General features: G+C 44.6%; 1 protein-coding gene across 1 annotated transcript; it reads right to left on the bottom strand.

Annotated features, from left to right (window-relative positions):
* Window positions 1-1,223: 1,223 nt before the first annotated feature.
* Window positions 1,224-21,515, bottom strand: LOC134384457 (major histocompatibility complex class I-related gene protein). The gene is made up of 6 exons (XM_063105971.1): window positions 21,449-21,515; window positions 8,120-8,380; window positions 7,252-7,527; window positions 3,569-3,844; window positions 3,066-3,170; window positions 1,224-1,839 (listed from the first exon to the last, which is right to left on the bottom strand). Exons 1-6 carry the CDS (start codon window positions 21,501-21,503, stop codon window positions 1,799-1,801), a joined length of 1,014 nt encoding a protein of 337 aa, XP_062962041.1. The 5' UTR covers window positions 21,504-21,515; the 3' UTR covers window positions 1,224-1,798.
* Between the last annotated feature and the right edge of the window lie 972 nt (window positions 21,516-22,487).

Below are 22,487 nucleotides of genomic sequence, written 5' to 3'. Positions count from 1 at the left end.
ATGACAGCACTGTGCAGTTGGAGAGTCAAGACACTTACATAGATACATCACCTTAAGTGCCCATCCCAAAATATATTACATACCAACTATTCTGATTATATGAAGAAACCATTTCAGAAATAAACTTGCATACATCATTCTCTTCACAGTGCAATGCTGCTTAAAAGATGGTATGGAAATTGCCCATGGCAACCTTAAAAACAAAATAAACACAACTGTGCTCCTCTGCAACTCAACAGGCACTGGAAAAGAGAGACGTACAGTGGCAGCTTAATCCATGGAATTAGGTGGGGAGAGTGGACCAAGGAGTAAGGCTGGCAGATGGGTTCTTAGAAGCCTGGCACACACTGTATCTTTGTCTATGGCTGTGATGATGAAAACCAGAAGGCAGATGTCACAGTCAAGGTCAAGGGAAAGCAGAGGTCAAGCCTGAGGTGCATGTCCAAAGCCAATTGTCAAAGTTGAGGCCCATGAGGGAAGTACCAAGGCTGAGGTGTGCAGTCAGTCACACTGGGTCAGAGAAGTGGAACAGATGAATATGTGACTGACAGTCATCCCTAGGACAGGCTGCTACACACAGCAAGAAAAGCATAAATAAAGTGAGGATGTTTTGGGGGCTTGAGGAGAGTTAGGTGGATCAAGGGGATGTTAATTCACAAGGGGGCTTTTATTTGTTCCCAGTGCATGTGTATGAAGACTAAGCATATGTATGAAAGTGAGTCAGGCGCAGCTATATAAGGACATCCACTATAGGAATGACAGAAATTAGAATTGAACCCTCTTCTGAGACATAAACATACTGTCATTTTTTACACTAAAATATTTCAGTTGGGTCCAGGTCTCTGTAGTTCTATCAGAGGTGAAAATATGTCTAATAATTATTGTTCTTGATTTCTCATAAAAGAAAGAAATGGTGAGATCACCTCCATAGATTCAACTAGGCATATCTGCAAGATTCCAAGCTACCAGGCAGAGTTGCCATGAAGAAAAGGGCAATTTTGGGCCGACCCCGTGGCGCACTTGGGAGAGTGCGGCGCTGGGAGCGCAGCAGCGCTCCCGCCACGGGTTTGGATCCTATACAGGGATGACCGGTGCGCTCACTGGCTGAGCGCGGTGCGGCTGGTCACAAAAAAAAGACGAAAAAGAAAAAAAAAAAAAGAAAAGGGCACTTTGCTTTCTCCCATGCCAGGAAATGTGTAAAATGATTAAGTCATTGACAGGCCATTATAGAAACTTGCTGGCTGTTCTCATGGGATGGTCCGATCCCACCTGTAGGGTCACAGTCATGATGCCCACAATATTGGAAGCTCTCACATGATAAACTTTCTCGTGAAAGAAGATGAATGAGAAAGGCCATTTGATGATGTATTGGGGTGCCCTTCACGTGGTGCCCAAGTGGAGGGTGGAGTCAAGTGGAAGCTCAAGTCAAAAGCATTGTGGAAAACAGTTCTTGTCACGGATGAGAAGGTTCCTTCCAGCTCTGAGATTCTCTACTCTACTCATAAATCATCACTGACAAATGGATTGTAAGGAAGTGTTGTATCAGGAGACGAGCTGTACATAAAGCCAGATGTGATAAAGGAATCCATCAAAAGAGGCTAAAAGCTGACAGTCTTTTTGGAGACAAAGAAAAAAAAATTTTTTTGTGGCTCCTATCTTTCTGCCATAAATGCACAATCCTATAATACCCACATGTATGGTAGATGTGGTCAAGAGATTTAAGGACTGGACTTGAGTCCATGGGGGACAGAGGAGACCATGGTTCCTAGGAAAGAGAACTGGAAAAGAGATAGCTACATCATTTATCTGGTGTAGGAAGGTAGATGACTCCATTTTTGTCTGAAAGGAAAAGAGGTTTTTAGTCAGATACATGTATATTTCCTCACAGCTCAGAAACAAAATATGCAAAGTTCAGCAAAATCTGAGAAGCAGCCATTGACAGTTTTAGCCTGCTGTGTCAAGATTCTTTCAGTACTTGGCAAATTTTGACTCAAATTCACAAACTCCACAAGATAAAAAAGCTGGAATTCAGTCTGTATCATTCTTGAGAAAGGTGTGCCATTGTGAAAAATAAATATTTTTGCTTCAGCCACTATCACTAATTGAATTGGGATTAGTGATGTATTTTATTTATAAAGAAAACATTAATGACCCACCAACTCTCTGAGATAATTTTCTACTAAAGGGGTTGGCTTTCTTTGATATAATAACATGCTTTTGTACAGTATCACCTGATTTGGGCTGGGGTCTGTATCTGTGAAGCAAAGCCAAGATCCTGGTCCTACTGGGTTCAAAGCCATGATCCAGGTCTCATCACTATTATGCCGTGATCACCTCAAGCAACTAATGAAGCTAGAGGCAGGAAATAACCCTATTAGACTGGACTGTAAACTCTGTGACAACAGGGATCTTGTCTCTCGTGTTTTTTGCTATATCCCAGCAACCAGGACAGTGCCTGGAACAGAACAGGTATTTAATACATATTGATTGAATGAATTTATTTTTTTCCCCACAGTAATAAGAACCTATATATTTCCTATTTCTTCCCCTCCTTTTCCTTACCCCAAGTCCCATTTTTCAGAGGTTAGGGTTAGGGTTAGGGTTCACGTTTTGAAAAACAAATTTAGAAGGAAAATAACTCTCATATGATTGGGATGAAAAAATGGTTGTCAAAATGGGAAAACCGACTAAAGTCTTGAAACAAAGAGCGATACTCCCTCAGAAGTCAATAGTAATTAATAGTAAGGATATAGTTTGGAATAAGACAAATCAAGATTACTGTATTTTCTCTGACCCAGCTTCTAGGGGGACAGTTCACCCAGACAGAAGCTGTACTACTTTGTTGATGTCAGGCATCACCTATGAAAACAGACCACTGTCCTTGCAAGAATTATCCACAGTGTGTGTTCCCTATGTGGTGAGAGAGTTGCCCAAGGTGATCCCAACGTGAAGGCCAACCCAATTCTAAATGGAGCTCAGAGTGGAAGGTGCAGAAAATAAAATTCTCAGTAGCCACAGAAGAGAGACAGTTTGCAGCACCTAGAATCTTCCCACATGCCTCTCACCTCGAGACCGTCTCCTCCAGGCCAGAGTGCCAGCTCCAGCCAGGACAATGGCAAGGCCGATGGACACAGAGACAGCTTTCACCACCAGAGGGATAGTTTCTGATTCTGAAAGCAAGCAAACGAGGAAAAATCCACAAGTCCCACTTCCCTTCTATGTTAACTTTCTGGGACTTTGTCCGTGTGATCATCAGGAAACCCAACACTTTCTCTTACTGCTGCTTCTCACTTATCAATCTGATGGCTAATGGAATATGTGCTTGTGTTTTCTTGTGTTTAATTTTTCTATTTTTAATTTGTAATATAGTAAATAGCAATAGATAACAACCCACAGAAACAAAATCCCTTTGGGGTCCTCAGTAATTTTTAAGAGTATAAAGAAGCCCTGGGGCCAAAAGGTGTGAGAACCACAGATTTAAAAGACCATTCTAAAGCACACTGGGTGATCCTCCGCTCACCCCCTCTCCTCAGTCTCACCCCCCAGGCAGCCATGACCTCTTCCTTACCCTGGGGGACCTGAAGAACCGTGTGGATGCCACAGTGGTCCACATGACAGGAGTAAAGTTCGCTGCTCTGAGGATCCAGCTCAACAGACACCCAGGTCTGGAAGGTTCCATCCCCACTGGGAACAATGTCTCCATAATCCATTTCTTGGGCAATTTCTTCCCCATCTTTCATCCAGATCATGGAAATTTCTGGGGGGTAAAAGCCATAAGCTCTGCAGAAGAGAGTTGTAATCCCTGGAAAAGTTTCTTTGCGTTTTACTCTGACCAGTGGGGGCTCTAGAAAGAAGAAGCTGAAGTTAAAAGAAGTGTCTCAACAATCACAATTCCTTGAACTTGTTAGGACAAGTGAACAGATATGATGTTGATGGGTGGTAGGCGGGAGAGAGGTGGGGAAAGAAGAATCAGTAAAGGGACACGAAAATCAACTACACTGTATATTGATAAAATAAAATAAAATAAAAAATAAAAAAATAGAAGTGTCTTATGTACTGAGCATACAATACTCGAACCTGGCAACTGGGTTTCCCAATTAATTTTCTTCATTGCAGGAAACATCTAAAACCAAGTATGACCCAGAACTCAGGTTTACCAACAACAGATCTATTAATTGGGTACTTCCTACAGGGCAATGTGCTAGGTAGTAAAGAATGTGGAGTTGAGTTTCCTCTACGGAGGAAAAAAGCCATATAGCTCTGAGAATTTGCAAGGTGTGTTGGGATTGTTTACTATTAACCTTTGAAATACTTTTATGTGTCAAGAAAAACTGAGACACTAAATGTGTGACAGTTCCTGATAAGTAATTCAGCAAGAGATTGGAGGTTAGAACTCTGCACCCCTTTTTCTCAATTCTGTATTTAGTGCAGATAAATAACACAGCCATCTCAGCTCAGCTTTGGCTCTGAATTGCTTTGTGTACTCAGGCTGGCACTTTGATGACTGTCATCAGACACAAACATATGTAATAGATCATGTCATGGTTGTGCCCTCAAAGGTGCTACAGAAATTCATATCATAGAAGGGCTCCAGCAGTGACAACAATGAATTGTCTATTTGTGACATTGCTTCCTCGTGACTACTCTGTCCATTTTCCACATGGTGCTGTCCTGGAGGTTTCCTGATGAAACTGGGTCACGGAGCCATATAGAGACCAACAGCACTGCTTCCTGTTCATGTCTAAGACTCACGTCCTCACCCTGACCTTATTATCTGCCACCCCTGAAACAGGGAAGAGCTTTACCTTGACAATACCTTCCTTATCTTTTTCCCGAGGCAAGAAATTTAGTAGTAGAAAAAGGCTTTCTAACATTAAAAATAAAATATAAACAACACAAGGACAAACTCTGCCTTTTGACAGTGCCTGTAAGAAATTGATCCTAGATCCTTCTCTAGAAGTATATTTTGACCAGAAGTTTGAGACTGCATTAGGACACTCATGGTAGAAAAAGAGGAGGCTTAGAGGGGGGAGAAGATATACTAAAGTCAAATTTCCCACACTCTTCCCATACAACCCAGGTGCCCAGGTTCCCCCTTGTTTCTCCAAAGAGCTCCTCACACCAAGAATCAACAAAATTAGGATTAATCTTCAAATCTCAATTCATAGCAACTCTGTCCCAGTTTCCCTGCCTTTTCCTTGGGGAAAAGCAGGCCAGGCAATTGGGGGTTCTCTTTGCAAAGGCTCTGCAGTTCATCAGGATCAGGAAGTGGACTCATATTGCCCCCCCTTTATATCAGCTTAGCCTCAGCTTATAATGACTTAGTAATGAAGGGTCCTGATAACCCCAAGTTGGCCATAAATTTCAACCAGATCCTAAACTGTCAGGCATTCTTCGTCTAGCAACAATAATAACATTTAATGTGTGAACAGAGCCCTATGGTTTACAAAGTGCTTTCATATACATTTTTTTTTATCAATTTCTGTGAGGTAGGCATGATCGCACCTGTTTATTTTACTCAAGATTATTGCTTTGTTGGCCTAGCATCTTTTAGCCCAACTTTGCATGATAACAGGAACCCTTTCTCCTGCCAAACACACAACATATTTTGGAAAATTACTACACCCCACTCCAACATGTGTTTCTGCTAAGAGGTACCAGTCATAATCCACACCCACCACCCCACCCCCTCATCATGTGTGTAATGGTGTCTCTCTCTGCTGACCCTCAGATCTAGTCTCTGACCTTCTGTGCCTCAGGGAGCTCTACCCATCAGACTGCAACCTCCACGGCTCCCTTGCTCCCTGGCTTCTGGTTAAGTTTGGCCGTTGGGATAAGCGTTCTCAGCAAAAGATCAGAGAGCTAGAGTAGAGAAAGGTTGGGGTTTTAGCGCCCAGTTCCCCAGCCCACCTCACTGCAGTCCTGCCAGTGGCCATGTTTCTCCATGGTCACAGCTCTGGTTGGGCTCTGGTAACAATGTTTCCTCCTCCTCCTTCAGATCTAGGAGGTGTGATAGCTACCCACTGGTGCAAATCTCTAGACACTCCACCATCTCTTACTGGTTTCCTCAATCCCGATTATACTTCTACAGGTGATCCCTTTGTTGAATTCAGTTAAACCATATAGGGTGCAACTTAGTCCTTGCCAGGACTCTGTTACCTCTGACCAATCTTAGAAGTTCATCCTGATAGTCACAGTGATTAGTGCAAAAGGTGCTACATGATCAACTCAGACCAATTAGAGTCCATCTTTGACTCTTTCTCTCTCTCTTTTTTTTTTTTTGTAACTTGGGCTGGGAGAGAGAAGCCCATTCTTCTGGAATGGTGAAGCTATGAGGATATGATATTTGTGCTGGCAGCCATGTCCCCACCCCATGGAGAAAGCAATTCAAATCTTGGATTTGATTGCACAGGTCCCCACATTGCCCAGATTCCTGCCTGTCAAATACCTTCCCTCTTTGTACTTAAGCTAGTTTGAACAGGTTTCTGTTACCTGCAACCAGTAAGATTAAGATAACATTCAGCTAGTGAAGAGGAAGGTTGAAGCTCAGAGTCTAGTTCTCTGCCTGCAAAGCCTATGCTTTTAGACAGTCCATATTCATAGCTGTGGCCCAGACATCTCCATTACAGGCCTGCCACAGCTCTGGAAAGTCCCTCCACTAAAGATTCCTGTGGGAAAAGGCACATTGTGTCTAGGAGTTTCCTGTAGCATGATACAGACCTATTTCATTTTCAGTAATAAGATCACACATGAAAAGTTCTGTATTAACTAAAAGTTGGACAATTGAATCATATCCTTAAGGTGCAACAGGAGCTCTTTACTGAAAGGAGTCTTAACCATAAATCTTTTAGTAAAGCAAAGACCCTCTGTCATCTTTTTAAGTACAGATTTTCACTCATTAAGTAATGTGAGCCCTTAGTTGCTAAACAATTGGTAAGAACTGCTCTACCCTTCAAGGTATTTCCCAAGTAATCATTGACAAGAGATAGAGATAGAAGGGTTTGCCTCACTGGATCCCCCAAAAATGAGGTGCCCCCAGAGGTGGTCCACTCTCAAGACAAGTGGAATTGCCAAATCTTGTCAAGATGCTGATAAGAAGACACCAAGGAAAGTTCTTACAGGGAGTTATAGATCACAGTAGTCCAACTACAGAGATGGATTTCAGGATGGGGTGACTATAACCTCGATCAGAGGAAGTTACCTGTAACACCAGTTGTTCTGGGATGCGGGAACAAGGTGTTTTCTCTTTACCTGTCCTCTGCAGTGTATCTTTCCCATACTCCAGGAATCTCTTTAGCCAGGCAATACATTCTTTTTCTAGCCAATTCTTTTGGTATTGTAATTCATGCTGATTGGCCTCCCATGCCCGCTTGGTGATGTGGGCCACATGATCCATAGCCGTCCAGGAGAGGGTGTCTTTGTTGAAGATAATGAAATCTTGTCCATCATATGCATACTGGAGAAACCCCGTGGTGCTTCCGTCCTCCAGCAGCTCACAGCCAATCATCCTCTGGTAAGTGTGAAACCCTGCAACACACATGCAACCAGGAAGGCGTTTACACAGGCACAGGAGGTGCTCTCAAGCGATGTGACTGGGGGCATAGCTGGCAGCATCCTCTGTCCCAGGAGACACCTCCCACAGGCTAGCCATGGCATCGTGGGGTCCCCAGGAGGCTCCTGTGGTGGAAGCCCACCTATCCACAGACATTTGTGGAGTACCTCCTGCATGCCAGAGGAACACAACAGTTCCTACTGTGGGGAGTTATCCTGCAGTGGGAATGATGAATTGATCCACTTTGTGGCCATTATGAGTGCAGCGGACAGGGAGAGAGATGCAGGAGCCAGAAATATCCCTGGGAAAGTTACCATAGTAGGTCATAATGCATAAGCAAGCAAATCACTCAGCCTGGCCAGCAGGAAATGAGACAGAGAATGGGCAGATTTAGAATGGGAAAGGGGAGATGCAGGGCAGCAGCCTGACAGGAGTGGGCGAAGGCTCCTAGGGAAGAGAGAGACAGCTCCGAAGACGCGTGGGCAGACGGTAGGCACCGAACTGGCCTCGGGCCTGTCTGCTGGGGAGGGGGCTGGCGGGGCGCGAGGTCCTCTGCGGCAGCCGCACCTGAGTGATTGTAGCGCCGCTGCAGGTGCCTCAGCTCCACCTGGAATGTCTGCTGCCAGCCCCTCAGCAGCTGCGTGTACCTGTCCCAGTGGTCAGGCGCCAGCTTCTCCGCCATCCATGGTGCCCGCAGCTCCTTCTGCCGAGTGACACTGTCATACGTGGTGATAGGTTGAGAGTCCACGTACCCAACTGAAACAAATTCAGGGACCCCATGACCAGGGTCTGACACGCCCAGGCGAAAATACCTCAGAGAGTGAGTTCCTGGGAGGGAGGCAAAGGAGGCAGGTGTTTAGCGGCACAGACGATCCAGGCCCGTCACCTGCCTCTTGTGGATTCCACCTCGGAGCCCCGCATTCAGCCGCGTCCTCCTCTCCCAGGACAGCGCTGCTTGTCCCTCAGCAGTTACGGGACCCCAGGAATGGGGGCCTGGAAAGGACTTCAGGGTTCCAGCCCAGAGGCAGAGCCTTTTTTGTTCAGGTGGGGAACCTCAGGGTGACATTTCACAGTAATCCCAACTAGAAGGCGAAGTGCACAGTGCTGCTCTGGTCTCTGGGAAGGGCCGAAGACCTCTCGGGCCCTCAGGGGGAGCCGTCCCTGAGGGAGCCCTACACACATGCGCACACACACACGTACACACATACACACACACACACCAGGCCAGTCAAAGACCCCTGATGGAGTTTGGATGTGTCGTCCCCTCCAAAACTCATGTGGAAATTTGATCTCCAATGTGGCAGTGCTGAAAACTGATCAAGTCATGGAAGTGGATCCGTCATGAACGGATTAATGCTCTCCCTGGGGGAGGGAGGATTAATGAGTGAAATCTCGCTCTATTAGTTCCCGTGAGAGCTGGTTGTTTAAAAGACCCTGGCACCTTCTCTCTCTCTCTTGCTTCCTCTCGCCATGTGATCTGCTTGTACCCGCTGGCTACCTGCCACTTTCCACCATGAGTAGAAGCAGCCTGAGGCCCATGCCAGATGCAGCTGTCCCAGAATCGTAAGCCAAATAACCCTCTTTTCCTTATAAATTACCCAGTCTCAGGTATTCTGTTATAGCAACACAAAACGGACTAAAACAGAAAATTGGTACCAAGGAGTGGGGTGTTGCTATACAGATACCCGCAAACATGGATGAAGCTTTGGAACTGGATAATGGGCAAAGGTTGGAGGAGTTTGGAGGACTTAGAAGAAGAGAAAAAGACGAGGGAAAGTTTGGAATGTCTTAGAGACTTACATGGTGGTGAGCAGAATGCTGATAGAAATGTGGACAGTAAAGGCCATGCAGATGATGAGGTCTCAGATCAAAATGAGGAACTTATTGGGAATTGGACAAAAGATAACCCTTGCTACACCATAGCAAGGAATCTGGCTGCATTGTGTCCATGCCCTTGGACTTTGTGGAAGTTGGAACTTAAGAGTTGTGAACCAGAGTATCTGGCCAAAGAAATTTCTAAGCAGCAAAGCATTAAGGAAGCTGCATGGTTGCTTTTAAGAGCCTACTCTGAGTTATGGCAGCAAAATCATGAGGTAAAGCCAGAATTTAAAAGGGAATCAGAGCATAAAGATTTGGAAAATTTGCAGCCTGGCCATGTGGTAAAGAAGCAGAAAGCCGAGAACAATGAGAGGGTGAAGCAGATAAACTGATTGCTAAAGATATTATCTTGGTGGTGAGGCAGCCAAATGCTAATAGCGAGAAAATGAGAGGAAAGCCCTGCAGGCATTTCAGAAGCCTGGAAGGGTGCCCCACCCATCACAGACCCTGAGGCCTAGAAGGACTGAATTATCCTGGAGGACAGACCTGGGGCGCAGCTGCCCTTGGGATCCTGCTCCCTGCATCCCAGCTGCTCCGGCTGGAGGGGCCCCAAGTGTGGTTCGTGCAGCAGCCCTGGAGAATAGAGGCCCGAAACCTTGGTGGCATCCACATTGTGTTAAGTCTGCAGGCTGGCAGGATGTGAGAGCAGTGGAGGCATAGCACCCCCCACCCAGATTCCAGAGGATGTCTGGAAAAGCCTGGGGGCCCAAGCAGACACCTGCCACGGGTGGAGCCACTGCAGAGGACATCTACTAGACCAATGCCAAACAAGAAAGCGGGGTCAGAGCCCCCACAGAGAGCCCCCACCAGGGAAATGTCTAGTACAGCCAATGCAGCAGGGCTGCCGCCAGGACCCCAGAACTTTAGGGCCACTGGTAAAGTGCAATGCAGGCCTGGAAAAGCCACAGGCACCAGTGTGGCCCACTGGGCTGTGCCTGGCAGAGCTGTGGGAATAAGGCTGCCTGATGCTTTGGGGGTCCAAATGCCCAGGTGGGCCCAAGATGCAGGACTTGGAGTCAAAGAACAGTATTTTGGATTTTTAAGACATAATGTCTGTCCTGCTGGGTTTCGGACTTGTTTGGGACCTGTTTTTCCTTTCTTTTGGCCTCTTCCTCTCTTTTGGAATGGGAATGTATACCCAATGTCTATTCCACCATTGTATATTGGCAGTAGATAAATTTGGTTTTGTTTTTCAGGTTCACAGCTGGAAGGACTTTTGCTTTTGGTCTCAGATGAGACTTTGGACTTTGGACTTTTAAGTTGGTGCTGGAGCAAGCTAAGACTTTTGGGACTGTTGCGATAGAATGACTGTATTTTGTATGTGAGAGTGACATGAGTTTTGAGGGGCCAGGGGTGGAATGTTGGAGTTTGGATTTGTTGTCCCCTCCAAAACTCATGTGGAAATTTGATCTCCAATGTGGCAGTACTGGAAACTGATTGAGTCATGGGGGCGGATCCATCATGAATGGATTAATACTCTCCCTGGGGGAGAGAGAATTAATGAGTGAGTTCTCGCTCTATTAGTTCCCTCAAGAGCTCGTTGCTTTAAAAGACCCTGGCACCTTCTCTCTCTCTCTTGCTTCCTCTCGTTATGTGATCTGCTTGTACCTGCCGGCTACCTGCCACTTTCCACCATGAGTAGAAGCAGCCTGAGGCCCATGCCAGATGCAGCTGTCCCAGAATCGTAAGCCAAATAAACCTCTTTTCCTTATAAATTACCCAGTCTCAGGTATTTCTGTTATAGCAACACAAAATGGACCAAAACAACCCCCCATAGAAGAAAATTTTTTAAAGCGCAGTGCTTAGGACCATAGTCTCCTCCCACAACCAGGCACACCATGTCAGCACTTCGGGGCCCGCCTGGGGACCCAAGGCATGGAGTTGGGGACCAGACACTCCCCACAACCAGGCACACCACCAGCACAAAGGAGCATGCCAAAAACATCACTTGCATGTTGGTGGCCCACCACAGCCACCACGATAACCATGGCTGCTGCAAAAGTGGCTAGACATCACAACCACCACACAGATGGTCCATCAGCCGCTGGAGTGCATTGACACAAGGAGAGTCACCAACAGAGATAAAGAAAAGAAGAGGAGGTCTCTCTCCACAAAGCCCATTTCAGAGTGACAGAAAAAGCATCTTCTCTATGATAATATTGGGGGACCTGATCACACCTCTCAGCATTGGACAGATCTAGGCAACAAATCAACAGAGTAACCACTGTTCTTTCAGAAGGAGAGAGGAAATCTAGGGTAATGGGCAGCGGGGAGGGAAAAGGGGAAGGAGAGAGATTGGACAAGGGGCATAAAGAATAATTATGATTTGTAACAATATAGATGCTAGTAATATTGATTTGATCAACATATCTCAATGTTGAACCCCAAAAATATGTATAATCAATTTTGATTCGATAAAAATTAAAAAAAAAAAAAAGCACAGTGCTTTTTCTATTATACCAAACCACCTCTGTTAATCATTTTCTTCTTCTTTTCCCACTTTTTATTCTGGCTAAATATCACTCTAAGGATTGTGCTCATCCCTCAGAGTTAAAAGGAAGATAAAATGAAACAAAACTGGTCCTCTCTGCCACTCCCACACTGAACTTCTCCAGCTCGTCCAAGAAGCTCAAGGTGTGGTGGAGACAGGGAAGGTAATTTCAAAGAAGTGTGATGGGTGTTGTGATGGGGTCCATGCCATTGTGGCTCTCAGGGAAGAATTTCCAGAGAAGGCGACATCTTCTGGGAGATCTTAGGGACAGGAGGGAGGTGAGCCTTGAAAGGGGTGGGAGGAGCACAGGAGGGAGGCCTGTGGAACCACGTGTGCAGGCAGGAGGTATGGGAAACAGGGTGTGCTCTGAGAACCAGATGGCCGAGAACAGCTAGAGACCTGTGTCACAGAGGGTGACTGGGAGAGAAGAGATGCTTGAGAGGGAAGCAGAGCCGAGGCTGAGAAGGCCAAGAAGGTGTGCAATTTCTTCCCCTCCTCTGCTCGCTGTGGCCTGGAAATGCTCACCTCTGAGCTTTTCCTGTTGTTACCTCCTGCCATTCTTACCCATCTACATCCTTCTGTCATTAAAATCCATCTCCAAAGACACTTCCAGGACCAGCGCTGACATTTGTGTGGCCGGGTCAAGAGGACAGATGGAGGCCCACATACCAGAGATCCGAATATTTAAAAGGAACAAATCAAGCTAACAAATTGTTAAATACGAGTATGTTCTATCCTCCTACTTTGAGAAATAGCCCTTCATATGACCTAAAAGGCCAAGTTCAAATTTTAAAATCTCAGACTTTGTGAAGTTCTGGACCTGAATGTGGTGGCACAGAGAAAGCCGGCTTCCACCCTCCAGCCCCTGGCCCTTGGCCTGAGACCCACATCCTTCTCTTTCTGCCCCTGGCTCCACCCAGCCCTAGCAAGGGCTTGTGCCCACATTTAAACACCCCTGCTCTCTCATTCAACCTCCATCACAAACAACGCCTTTTGGCTACTCCTTGGGCCTAGCAGGGCCCTCACCAACAGCATAATGCATCCTTAGAAGGATGGAACAAAGCAAGAGGACTGTATAAACCTAAGCAGCCCTGAGTCATCTGCATAGGGAACTCCAGGTTCCTGGGTGCATGGAGTAGGGTCTAGAGTGGAGGGGCATAGACACAGGGTGGCCACCTCCCCTCAGTCTCACATACTCCTCCCTCTGTGGGGCAGGTATGGATAGTAGAGGGCCAGGCTGGGGCTCCCTGAGGTGTGGGACCACATCCGGAGGCTTCTTCTGCCTGTGTCTAAGGGCTGTACTAGACACCACTTCCCCAAAGTCTCTCTAGATTGCCCAGACCAAAGCTGTTGTCCCCTTTGGGAACTCCCCTAGCACTCAGATCTTCTGAGATGGCCTTTGACACTATAGAGAACCTGGCATGGCTGTCAGGCTCCTATTTCCCAGGCTGAATACCACTTAAGTTCATGCCTTCCTCTTCATTTATAAGCATATAATTAAGAAAAAATATCAAACTTTAATAAAATCAGCTTACAAAATGGTTAGGTTAGCTTCTGTACAAGCAAGTCTGTCTATATTTTTCTTTTCTCTAAAACTTTATGAAAGAATTTTTAACATGCAGACCATCTTTTAAAACTGACCACCTCAAGACCAAAGCCAGAGTACCCTTACCTTAACTACAAGAGAGGCAGGATGCCCCAAGACTAAACCAGGCCTCCCAGGGCACATTCCAACTGAGTGTACCAATTCTATAAAACTGGTATAAACACCTTTTTCTCCCTGCTCCTGGAGCTTGAGAGGGGCCATTTGGCAGGGTTCTGAGGGGGGACCCCATATCCCTCCTTGCAGGTTTTATTCTGATGTCAGCTGCAATGCTGAGCAAGTCGGAGCCTGGTCCCCTCCAGGCTTGAGCAGAGCATAAGGTCCCTAAGGCCCCTCTGTATTGCTTTGACCTTTGACTTTCCCTTCCTCTGGCAGGTGTGGGCTGGGGTTGGGAGGCAATACAGCAGAAGCCTCTGAGGTTATCATGAGAATCTCTCTTCATGAAAGTGTTATGAAAACAAGAGCCAGAGATTGAAGTAGAAGCACTCGTTCTATCACAAAACCAAGATTTACTATGTTCTGCCTTCTATTTATCTTTCCTTACCTTCTACCTTTTTTTTGATGTTAAGGGACTTAAGAACTGGGACTTAGCTTTTTTCCTTTTTATTTCCTGCAAGGCCTAGCACAGGGAGCTTAACATATGGTGGAGCTTGGTCAGTATTTGGGGAATTACATTGTTGGTGAAACACTTTATGTCTCTGCTTTGGAATAATAAAATACGGTGAAATGAATATGAATCTATTTAACCTAGAACTTACACTTTAAAAAATATTTTTTATTAAAGGCGGGTGAGTGGAGAGCAAAGCTGAAAACTAATGTACATCCAATCTGGAATCTGCAAAAGGTATATATGCTTGAATCTGCAACCGATTTAACAGTTTTATTTAAAACAGTTTTATTTAAAACAAAGGGTTTGTGGCTACTCTGGAGTTATGCAACTGTTTAAAGATGGAGGCAAAAGGAAGAACAAGTCATGGACGTGAGTTCTCACACTTGCTTAATATTCATTTGTATATTCAATAAACCTGTAAGCACCTCTTCTGTGCCTGTCACTCTTCTAGGCCCTGAGCACACACCAAATGAAACAGATAAAAATGTCTGCCCTCTCGGAGTCTACACTCTAGTGGGGAAAAGGGAGGAAGACAGATGATACAAAATAAACAAAATATGTTTTTTTAAAAAGTGCAGTGGAGAAATATAAAGCTGCAAAGAGGAATGGGCAACACAATCATAAACAGGGAAGACTGTTAGGGAAGGCTTCCCAAAAAGGTGATTTCTAAGCAAGTGCGTGCAAGAGCGAGGAAGACCAGTAGATCTCTGGAGACAGCAGTCCAGACAGGACGGACCATGCAAAGGTCCAGAGGAAAGAACATGCCTGGCATGGTCCAGGAACAGCAAGAAGGCGTGTGGCTGGAGCTGAGCAAGCGGGGGGAAAATAAAGAGGTAGGAATCACTTCCACTGTTATTCCTAAGGAAAAAAGTCACAGAAGGCAGATTCCAGGCAAAAAAGGGGGAGAGCAGAAGGAAGAAGGAAGAGGAAAGATGCTGTGTTACTGAGCTAAATTGGGTTGGTGTCAAACTTTCCCTGGAATCTGGGGCTCCTTTTTTGACATCTTGGGTCCACATTCCTGGTAGATGCCAACAAGCTAAAAAAGAAAAAAGTATTAACCACTTGGGGCATTACTGTCTGATGAGAGCATTTATTCTAGTGGGCTATCACCAACATCATCTTCAAACATAATACTTACAATTCATGGAATTTTGCTTTTTTATAAAAACATAACTTCATAAAAATTTGTATTAATCAGAGTTAAAAGAGATAAATAAAAAGAAATCTGGTCTGTTGACAATACTGTCCAAGTAGTGTACAGTGTCCTTTTTTCGACCTCAATCTCTAATTCCTGGTTTTGGAGCAGTTTTTCTTCCCCAGCCAGCCTTGATTTAAAGGGCTGCCTGGCCCATACAGGCTGCACTCCATCTGCCTGTCCCCCTGTCCACCCCTCGTGCAGCCCAGCATGGCTCTGCTCCAGGATGTCACAGCCCTCTCCTCTTCATTTGTTATGGTCCCACTTACCCATCTGCTGCCTCCACAGATACAAGCTATGCTTGCTCCTTTGTTGGGCTTCCAAAATGTTTCCTCAGCTGTGTTGGGAAGTGTGTTAACAGATGATAAGTTAGTAACTCACACTAGAAAAGATGGGGAAAGGTCCATGATAAGCTCTTTCTCATAGTATATCAGACCCTGTGATAATTTATATCCTACCAGGATATGTTGCCTGGATGATCCAATGTCTAGTACAACTATTGGGGTTGAATGATTTGAAACGGCTGATATTTGACCATTTTGACCTACAAAAATGGCAATTTCACACCACTCGATCTAATCTTCCAATTCTCTCTTCTCTAGGATTCTCTCTCCCTTTCCATGAGCAGATCATCAGCATTAACTCATTTATTGGGCTGAAATCTACCATTTAGAATTTGGTCTTCTTCTCAAAGGGCATTTGCTGCCCTATCCCATTAGCCTCTGATAGACATTGCTGGAGCCCCTGAACTATACAACCAAACAGTTCAGCAGGCACAGTGGTTACTTTCTAATCCTAAGTTATGTTCCCTTTAACTTGTAACTTAACCAGTTGGGCCACTTTTACAAAAGGCTTTGAAAATCACTGGTATAAAATAACTGCTAAAGTGTTTTCAGGTATTCATTCACAGAGGCAATTTCTATTTATTGAGTACAAAAAACTGTGTACAAAAAACTGTGAGGCAATGTCAGGAAGAGGAAAACAAATCAGACAGTAGTTCTTTCCTCCAGGAACTTACTTATTATTGGGGAGCTAAAGCACATGACATAAATAAGTGTGATGCAATAACACACAGCAGCAAGCAGCAAATGCCACAAAAGAGATCTCAACATATTGCTTCAGCCGCTCAGAGGGGAAGGAAATACTTTATTTCATATAGGGGATCCATTGGGAAATGCTCCAAGGAGGAGGTGGCAGATCAGTTGGGCCTTTGATGAGTCACAAAGGGCAGCAGCATCTTAATCATAAGAAATGCAATTATTGAGCCAGCCCGTGGCTCACTTGGGAGAGTGTGGTGCTGATAACACCAAGGCCACGGGTTCAGATCCCTATATAGGGATGGCCAGTTAGCTCACTTGGAGAGCATGGTGCTGACAACACCAAGTCAAGGGTTAAGATCCTCTTACTGGTCACATTTATAAAAAAAGAAAAAAGAACTGCAATTATTATTGAGCTCATACCATGTGTTAGGTACCGTTCTAAGCCCTTGATAAACATGGGTTTCATTTCCTCCTCACAACCACCTTTTGAGGTAAGTCTTATAATTCCCACTCCATGCACAGAAAATGGGTGCAGGGAGATTAAGTAAATTGACCAAGATCATTCTTAGAACCCACAAGTGGAGGAACCAGGAATCACACTCTGATCTTGCAGATAGGAAGCCCCTCTACCTGAGACTAAGCAACTCTTCCTAGTGAGCACTTTCCCAACCCAGGCTGTTTCAGGCTTCCAGCCCCTGGATCACCACTGTTCTCTCTCGCCCCCTTGTGTCCCAGAAAGGGACTCACTGACTCAGATATCTGTCCCAGGACCCGAGAATCCAGAACCTCCTACAGGTGGCAGTGGGTCCTCACTGTATCACAGATAAACAAAGTCACCATTATTGATTGGCCCTCCCAAGTAGCCCAATACCTTAATAAGGTCAAAATGATTATGATTTCTGGGAACTACTCATTGGAATTTCAGGCATTGTGGGAATGAGGGGGAAAAGTAGATGATGATATTTTTAGTCAAGAGGACCTTTGGACACTTCTCAAATCATGCAGTAATATGGATGACTGTATGTGCAGTAAGAACTGTTATTCCCCTCTCCTAAAACAACTTGTCTAACTACAGGAATTTGAGAGGCTAAAAGTGCTCACTGTGACAGTGTGACTTCCTATCTACTTTTTTGAGGCTACCCTTTTGAAGGTTACCAATATCTCATTTTGTATATGTTTTATTCTTTTCTGCATTTCCAGTTAGCATGGTCCTAGCTGCTAGGGATATGGCAATGAACAAATCAAAGTCCCAGCCTTTTGAGCTAATTTCCAGAAGGGAGATTGACAATAAATAAATATTTAATACAAAGTCAGGTGGTGATAAAGTTTATGAAGAAAAATAAAACAGAGAAAAGAGACAGAGCATAGAGAGGGATGATCTTTTAGAAAGCAGGACCACAAAAGGCCTCTCTGAGCAGGTGGCATTTGAGTAGAAATGTGAAATGTAGTACGGAAGTGAGCCACAGGAGAAGAACCTTCCAGAAAGAAGCACAAGTCCTTTAGGAAGGTGCATGCTCAGACTGAGGAACAGCAAGGAAAACACAGCAGGGCCATGTAGAGCTTTGGAGAATGAATGAATTGAGCTCTGGTGGTTTTTTCCTCAGTACTCCCTGTGTACAATGATAACCATATGTCTCATATTTCCCAGAAGAGTCCCAGTTTTATGATTTTTATTATTTTTAAATGATTTGTTGAAGTTGTAACAAAATGTGATTTGATATGTATACTCATAAGGTTTTCTTGAATAAATATAAATTCAGACATCAGAAAGAATGTCTTTTGTCATCTGTCTCAATATGGGTTTCACAAAATAAAGTGTTTAAAGGGTCATGTGTTTGATCTTTAAAAACCTAAGCCCCATCCCTGCAGTTCCTGGCAATCCTATGGGGTAAGAGGATTGAGGTCAAGTGAGAATAAACAGATATTCCAACTAGTCAGAAGAAAAAAATCTACAAATTAGTTGAATTTCTCAGATTTAGATAAATTCAACATCAACCAAGAAGAGGGCCTTAGGGGAGTGAAACATTGTCTTAGAGAAATTTCTGTCGCATGTACCTTGGAAACAGCTCCATGGAAACAGACTGAAGTCTAATAAAGTCTATAGCAAATGCTCATATTTTCTTATGTTAACTCCTTGAACTCAAGGTCATTTCTAAGCAGATAATCTGCAAGTCTGTCTTACAACACTAGTCCAGTTGGCAGCTCAAAGGGCTTATCCTTGTCTCTGAAGGACTCCACCATGCATAAAGTAGATTGATATAGCAGATTAATACATCCATAAAATTATGAGTAACATGAAGAGACTGACCTTGGTTATGCCAAGATGAAACACACAACCGCACATGGCTATGCAAAAGAAATACCATGCGTGCCCCAGCCTGGTTAAACCCACCCACATCACCAAGTCACAGTTTCACACACACTGAAATGAAGAACAGGATGAGTTATAAAAGCATGAAACACCCTTTTTTATTCAAACTCTGCAACTACAGTAAACCACAGTTGTTAATTTGCAGATATTACTGCTGCTGAATCTCTCTATGGCTCACAGATAACTCTGATTTCTTAGAGACATTACATTTGAAAATAAATTCACTCAGGAAGCATTTATGAAATACCTATTGGGCAGTAGGTAGTGCCAGGGAAATAAAAGTGAGGATATCTCTCCCTGCCTTTAAGGAGAGCCTCAAAGGGAAGATTTTTGTAAATAGAAAATTATAGAACTATGAACAGGAGCTATGGGAGTACACAGGAAGGAACAGTCAACATCAGGCTGTGTAGTAGTGAAAGCAACACACTGGAAGTGATACTGGAGTTATTTTGACATTTCCTGGAGTTGGGACACCAAACACTCTGGAGTCTGCTCCCTGTCTGCCTCATCTATCGATGGTATAGAAGCTCCTCACTAGCACACGGCGCAAATATCAAACAGACCAAGTCTTTTTTCATAACCCCATACATATCCCTTTCTGGTTTAATCCCTCAAAGCTCAGGAATGCTCAGTCAGAGTCCTGGCAGGAAACAACCTTTATCCCAAATAGGTCAGATGAACGACCTTCAGGAAGGGACTCCTTGCTGAAGTGTGGTCAAGGGTAAGGAATACAAGGATGATGGGTTCCCAGAGGCCAGTAACTATGGGAAGTCATTACCACCTCTAGGATTGAAGAGCTAAAAATAGAAAACAGTGCTACTGAAGGCCAATGGAGCTGCGACCAGCCTCACCACCCTTCTCCTCCTGAACTACAGCAACGAAAACGGTACAGCCACATCATCAAGCTTCTTCTCGGACCCCCTCTCAACCCCGCTTTTAGCACTAACAGCCTGACCCCTCCCCCTAGAGGAGCTTTAAGGAAGCAGTTATTCAGGAAAAACTATATTGCAGAGACATAGCTACTGCTGGAAAGAGGGGAAGGAGCAAGAAAAAAATACCCCACCCTTTCTTTCCGCCCTGCTCTCTGATCTCTCTTCCTTTCAGCGTCTCCTACTGAGTGAACCCAAACAGAAATCAGCCCGCAAGAAAGACTGGGTGATGCAGTCTGTAGCAGTCAGCCTCCAGGACACAAAACAGGACAGAGAAGGGTGGAATCTAAGGAGCCAAAAGGAGGATAACCAGCACAAAGTGACCTTCCCAACCCTTTATAACTTGTTTTATTTCTCATTCCACCAATTATCAAGGGACAAGTCTTCACATCCAGTGGTGCTGTGCTATTATAGAAAAGCCCTGGACTGGAGGTCAGAAGACCTGTGATCTATTTCAGACTGCTCATTACGTGAACTTAGTCTCCCTAGACCTACAGAAAAATCTAGGCCTCATTTTTTTTTTAAAGATGACTGGTAAGGGGATCTTAACCCTTGACTTGGTGTTGTCAGCACCACGCTCTCTCAAGTGAGCTAACCGGCCATCCATATATAGGGATCTGAACCCGTGGCCTTGGTGTTATCAGCACCACACTCTCCCAAGTGAGCCACGGGCCAGCCCAGGCCTCATCTTTAAATGGGGATATTTTCTTAGCCTACCACAAAGGGTTAGTGAGACTATCACATGGGATAACATGTTTAAGTACTATTTTTTCACACTGTTAGAGGATCAAATGCAGGTAATAAAATTTTTAACTTCTAGAAATATTACCCTTTACCTCCCTCTTCCCTTCCTCTTTCCATCTTCTGCCTCTTACCCTCACTCCCAATCTTTCCCGTTTCTGACTTAAATGATGAGATTTTCTGAATTACATTTTCATTTAAGCATAGACTATGTCTGTTTTGTTCACTGTCATATCCCCAAAAGTGCCTGGCACATAGTAGGCCCTCAATCAGTATTTGTATTAATTAATCCACGAATGATCTGAAAGAGCTCCTTCCTGTCATATTTATCAGCACAGTCTGAGTTTCAGACGCTACTGCCCCCCTCCCCGCCCCGGGGAGTGCCAGCCCCCAGCCCCAAGAGCAGTGGCTTAGGGCAGAAAACACTGGTGCTTCCAGCGCATGGGCCTTCTTGTGTATGTGGGGCAAGAGAAGGCACCTGCTTCCTCAGTGATTTGGGCACCCTAAACAATGAAAAACTCCTTCTTCTACTAGACTAAAATTTCTTACACCCTGTAAACAAGCCCAGGGCTATGTTATTATTTTTTTTAATATCTTTTGCTACACGTAAGGCTTGTGGTGGTGAGGAAAAACACGAGTAAACCTGAACAATGAATCTACCCCACTGTTCAATGCCTCTGAAACTCTGACTACATCCCCATGAGACTTACTAAGTTAGACAAGAGGAGAAACAAAAGTAAAAGAAAGGATATGAGCAGAAAAGAAGGGCGCTATGCTCAGAGGGCAAGTGAGCAAGTGCCTGGGGTCTTTCCAGGATGGCTTCCACCCGCTCAGAGAAGGTGGGTGACATCAAAATCCTACAAACATGAACAGGAAAACTGTCCAGCTAGTCCATCGCTCCTACAAGTCCTGGGTTTAATACACTCACTTTTCTGCCCCTGGCTTCTTCATATTTTCACAAGTTTGAGGAAGAAAAGCTGTTCCTCCTAAGTTGCCTCAGCTTTGGAGTTAGGAGCAAAGAGAACTTGGGATACTCACGGGCATCACTGTGCTTCACCGTTAATACGATGATGAGCGGTAACAGGAGCACCATCAGCCCCCCTAAAGTCCTTCTCTTTCTGGATTCTTTTAACCAAAACACTGACGAGTCCCTGTTGATCCTTTTGAGATTCTATAGTCACTGAGTGACACGTAGGGCCCTCTCCCAATAAGAACAGGAAAATATATGTAGTGTCATCAGTTGCTAGGTAGAATAGGGACAAAATGAAAGTACTGAGCACCTTCCATGGTAACTTTTAACCCTTGGTTGGTTTCAGACGCTGCTTGCTCCTTTTGGTGTGCCTGTCTTCACTCTGCTGCCAACTTTAAAATATTAATGGAGCACAGTTACGTGCAAAGCACAGTGAAACAAAGATTGATACAAGAGTAATTCAGAAAGTTCGTTGAAAAATACAATTAAAAGATAATACAAAGGGCCTGCCTGTGGCTCACTCGGGAGAGTGCGGTGCTGATAACACCAAGGCCACGGGTTCGGATCCCACATAGGGATGGCCGGTTGCTCACTGGGTGAGAGTGGTGCTGACAACACAAAGTCAAGGGTTAAGATCCCCTTACCAGTCATCTTTTAAAAAAATTTAAAAAATAAAAAAATAAAAAGATAATACAAATCTTTCCATGAACTTTCTGAACTACCTTCCTTTTTTTGTTCTCTTTTTTTGTGTGTGTTGTTCTTTTTTGAACGACCTTCTAATACCCGGTCACGCAGGAAGCTCAAGTTTCTGCCTTTGTTTCCTCCCCGAAACTTAGATTTTTGCCCAAGGGTCAATGAGAAAGAGTCACACAAAGTTTCCAGGCTGCTCCCTGCTCTGGCTCCGTACAATGTTACAGTCCATATGTCCATATGTCTGATATAGCATTGTATCTCTTAGATGTAGTCTTTGGCTTAGGTCTGTCTTCCCTGCTGCTCTAGCACCCAGAACAATAAGCTTTAAAAAATGATAGTTGAACAAAAGAGGGCAAGAAAAAGGCCTAAGAGATGATTCTGAGGGACAGACACTTGGCTTGCTTGATCAGCAAT

The sequence above is a fragment of the Cynocephalus volans genome, chromosome 8, assembly GCF_027409185.1.
Source record: "Cynocephalus volans isolate mCynVol1 chromosome 8, mCynVol1.pri, whole genome shotgun sequence".
Lineage (NCBI taxonomy): Eukaryota > Metazoa > Chordata > Mammalia > Dermoptera > Cynocephalidae > Cynocephalus > Cynocephalus volans.
Note: the sequence above shows the minus strand (reverse complement) of the source record. Positions and strands in the feature narration are given on the sequence as shown.

Bases quoted from the DNA above. Each gene is read 5' to 3' on its own strand.
- LOC134384457 (XM_063105971.1), bottom strand. From the start codon at position 21,503: ATGGTGCTCCTGTTACCGCTCATCATCGTATTAACGGTGAAGCACAGT. The intron at 8,381-21,448 runs GTGAGTATCCCA...CCTCCCTCCCAG, and splicing joins GGTGAAGCACAGTGATGCCC to GAACTCACTCTCTGAGGTAT. The intron at 3,171-3,568 runs GTAAGGAAGAGG...GCTTGCTTTCAG, and splicing joins GGTTCTTCAGGTCCCCCAGG to AATCAGAAACTATCCCTCTG.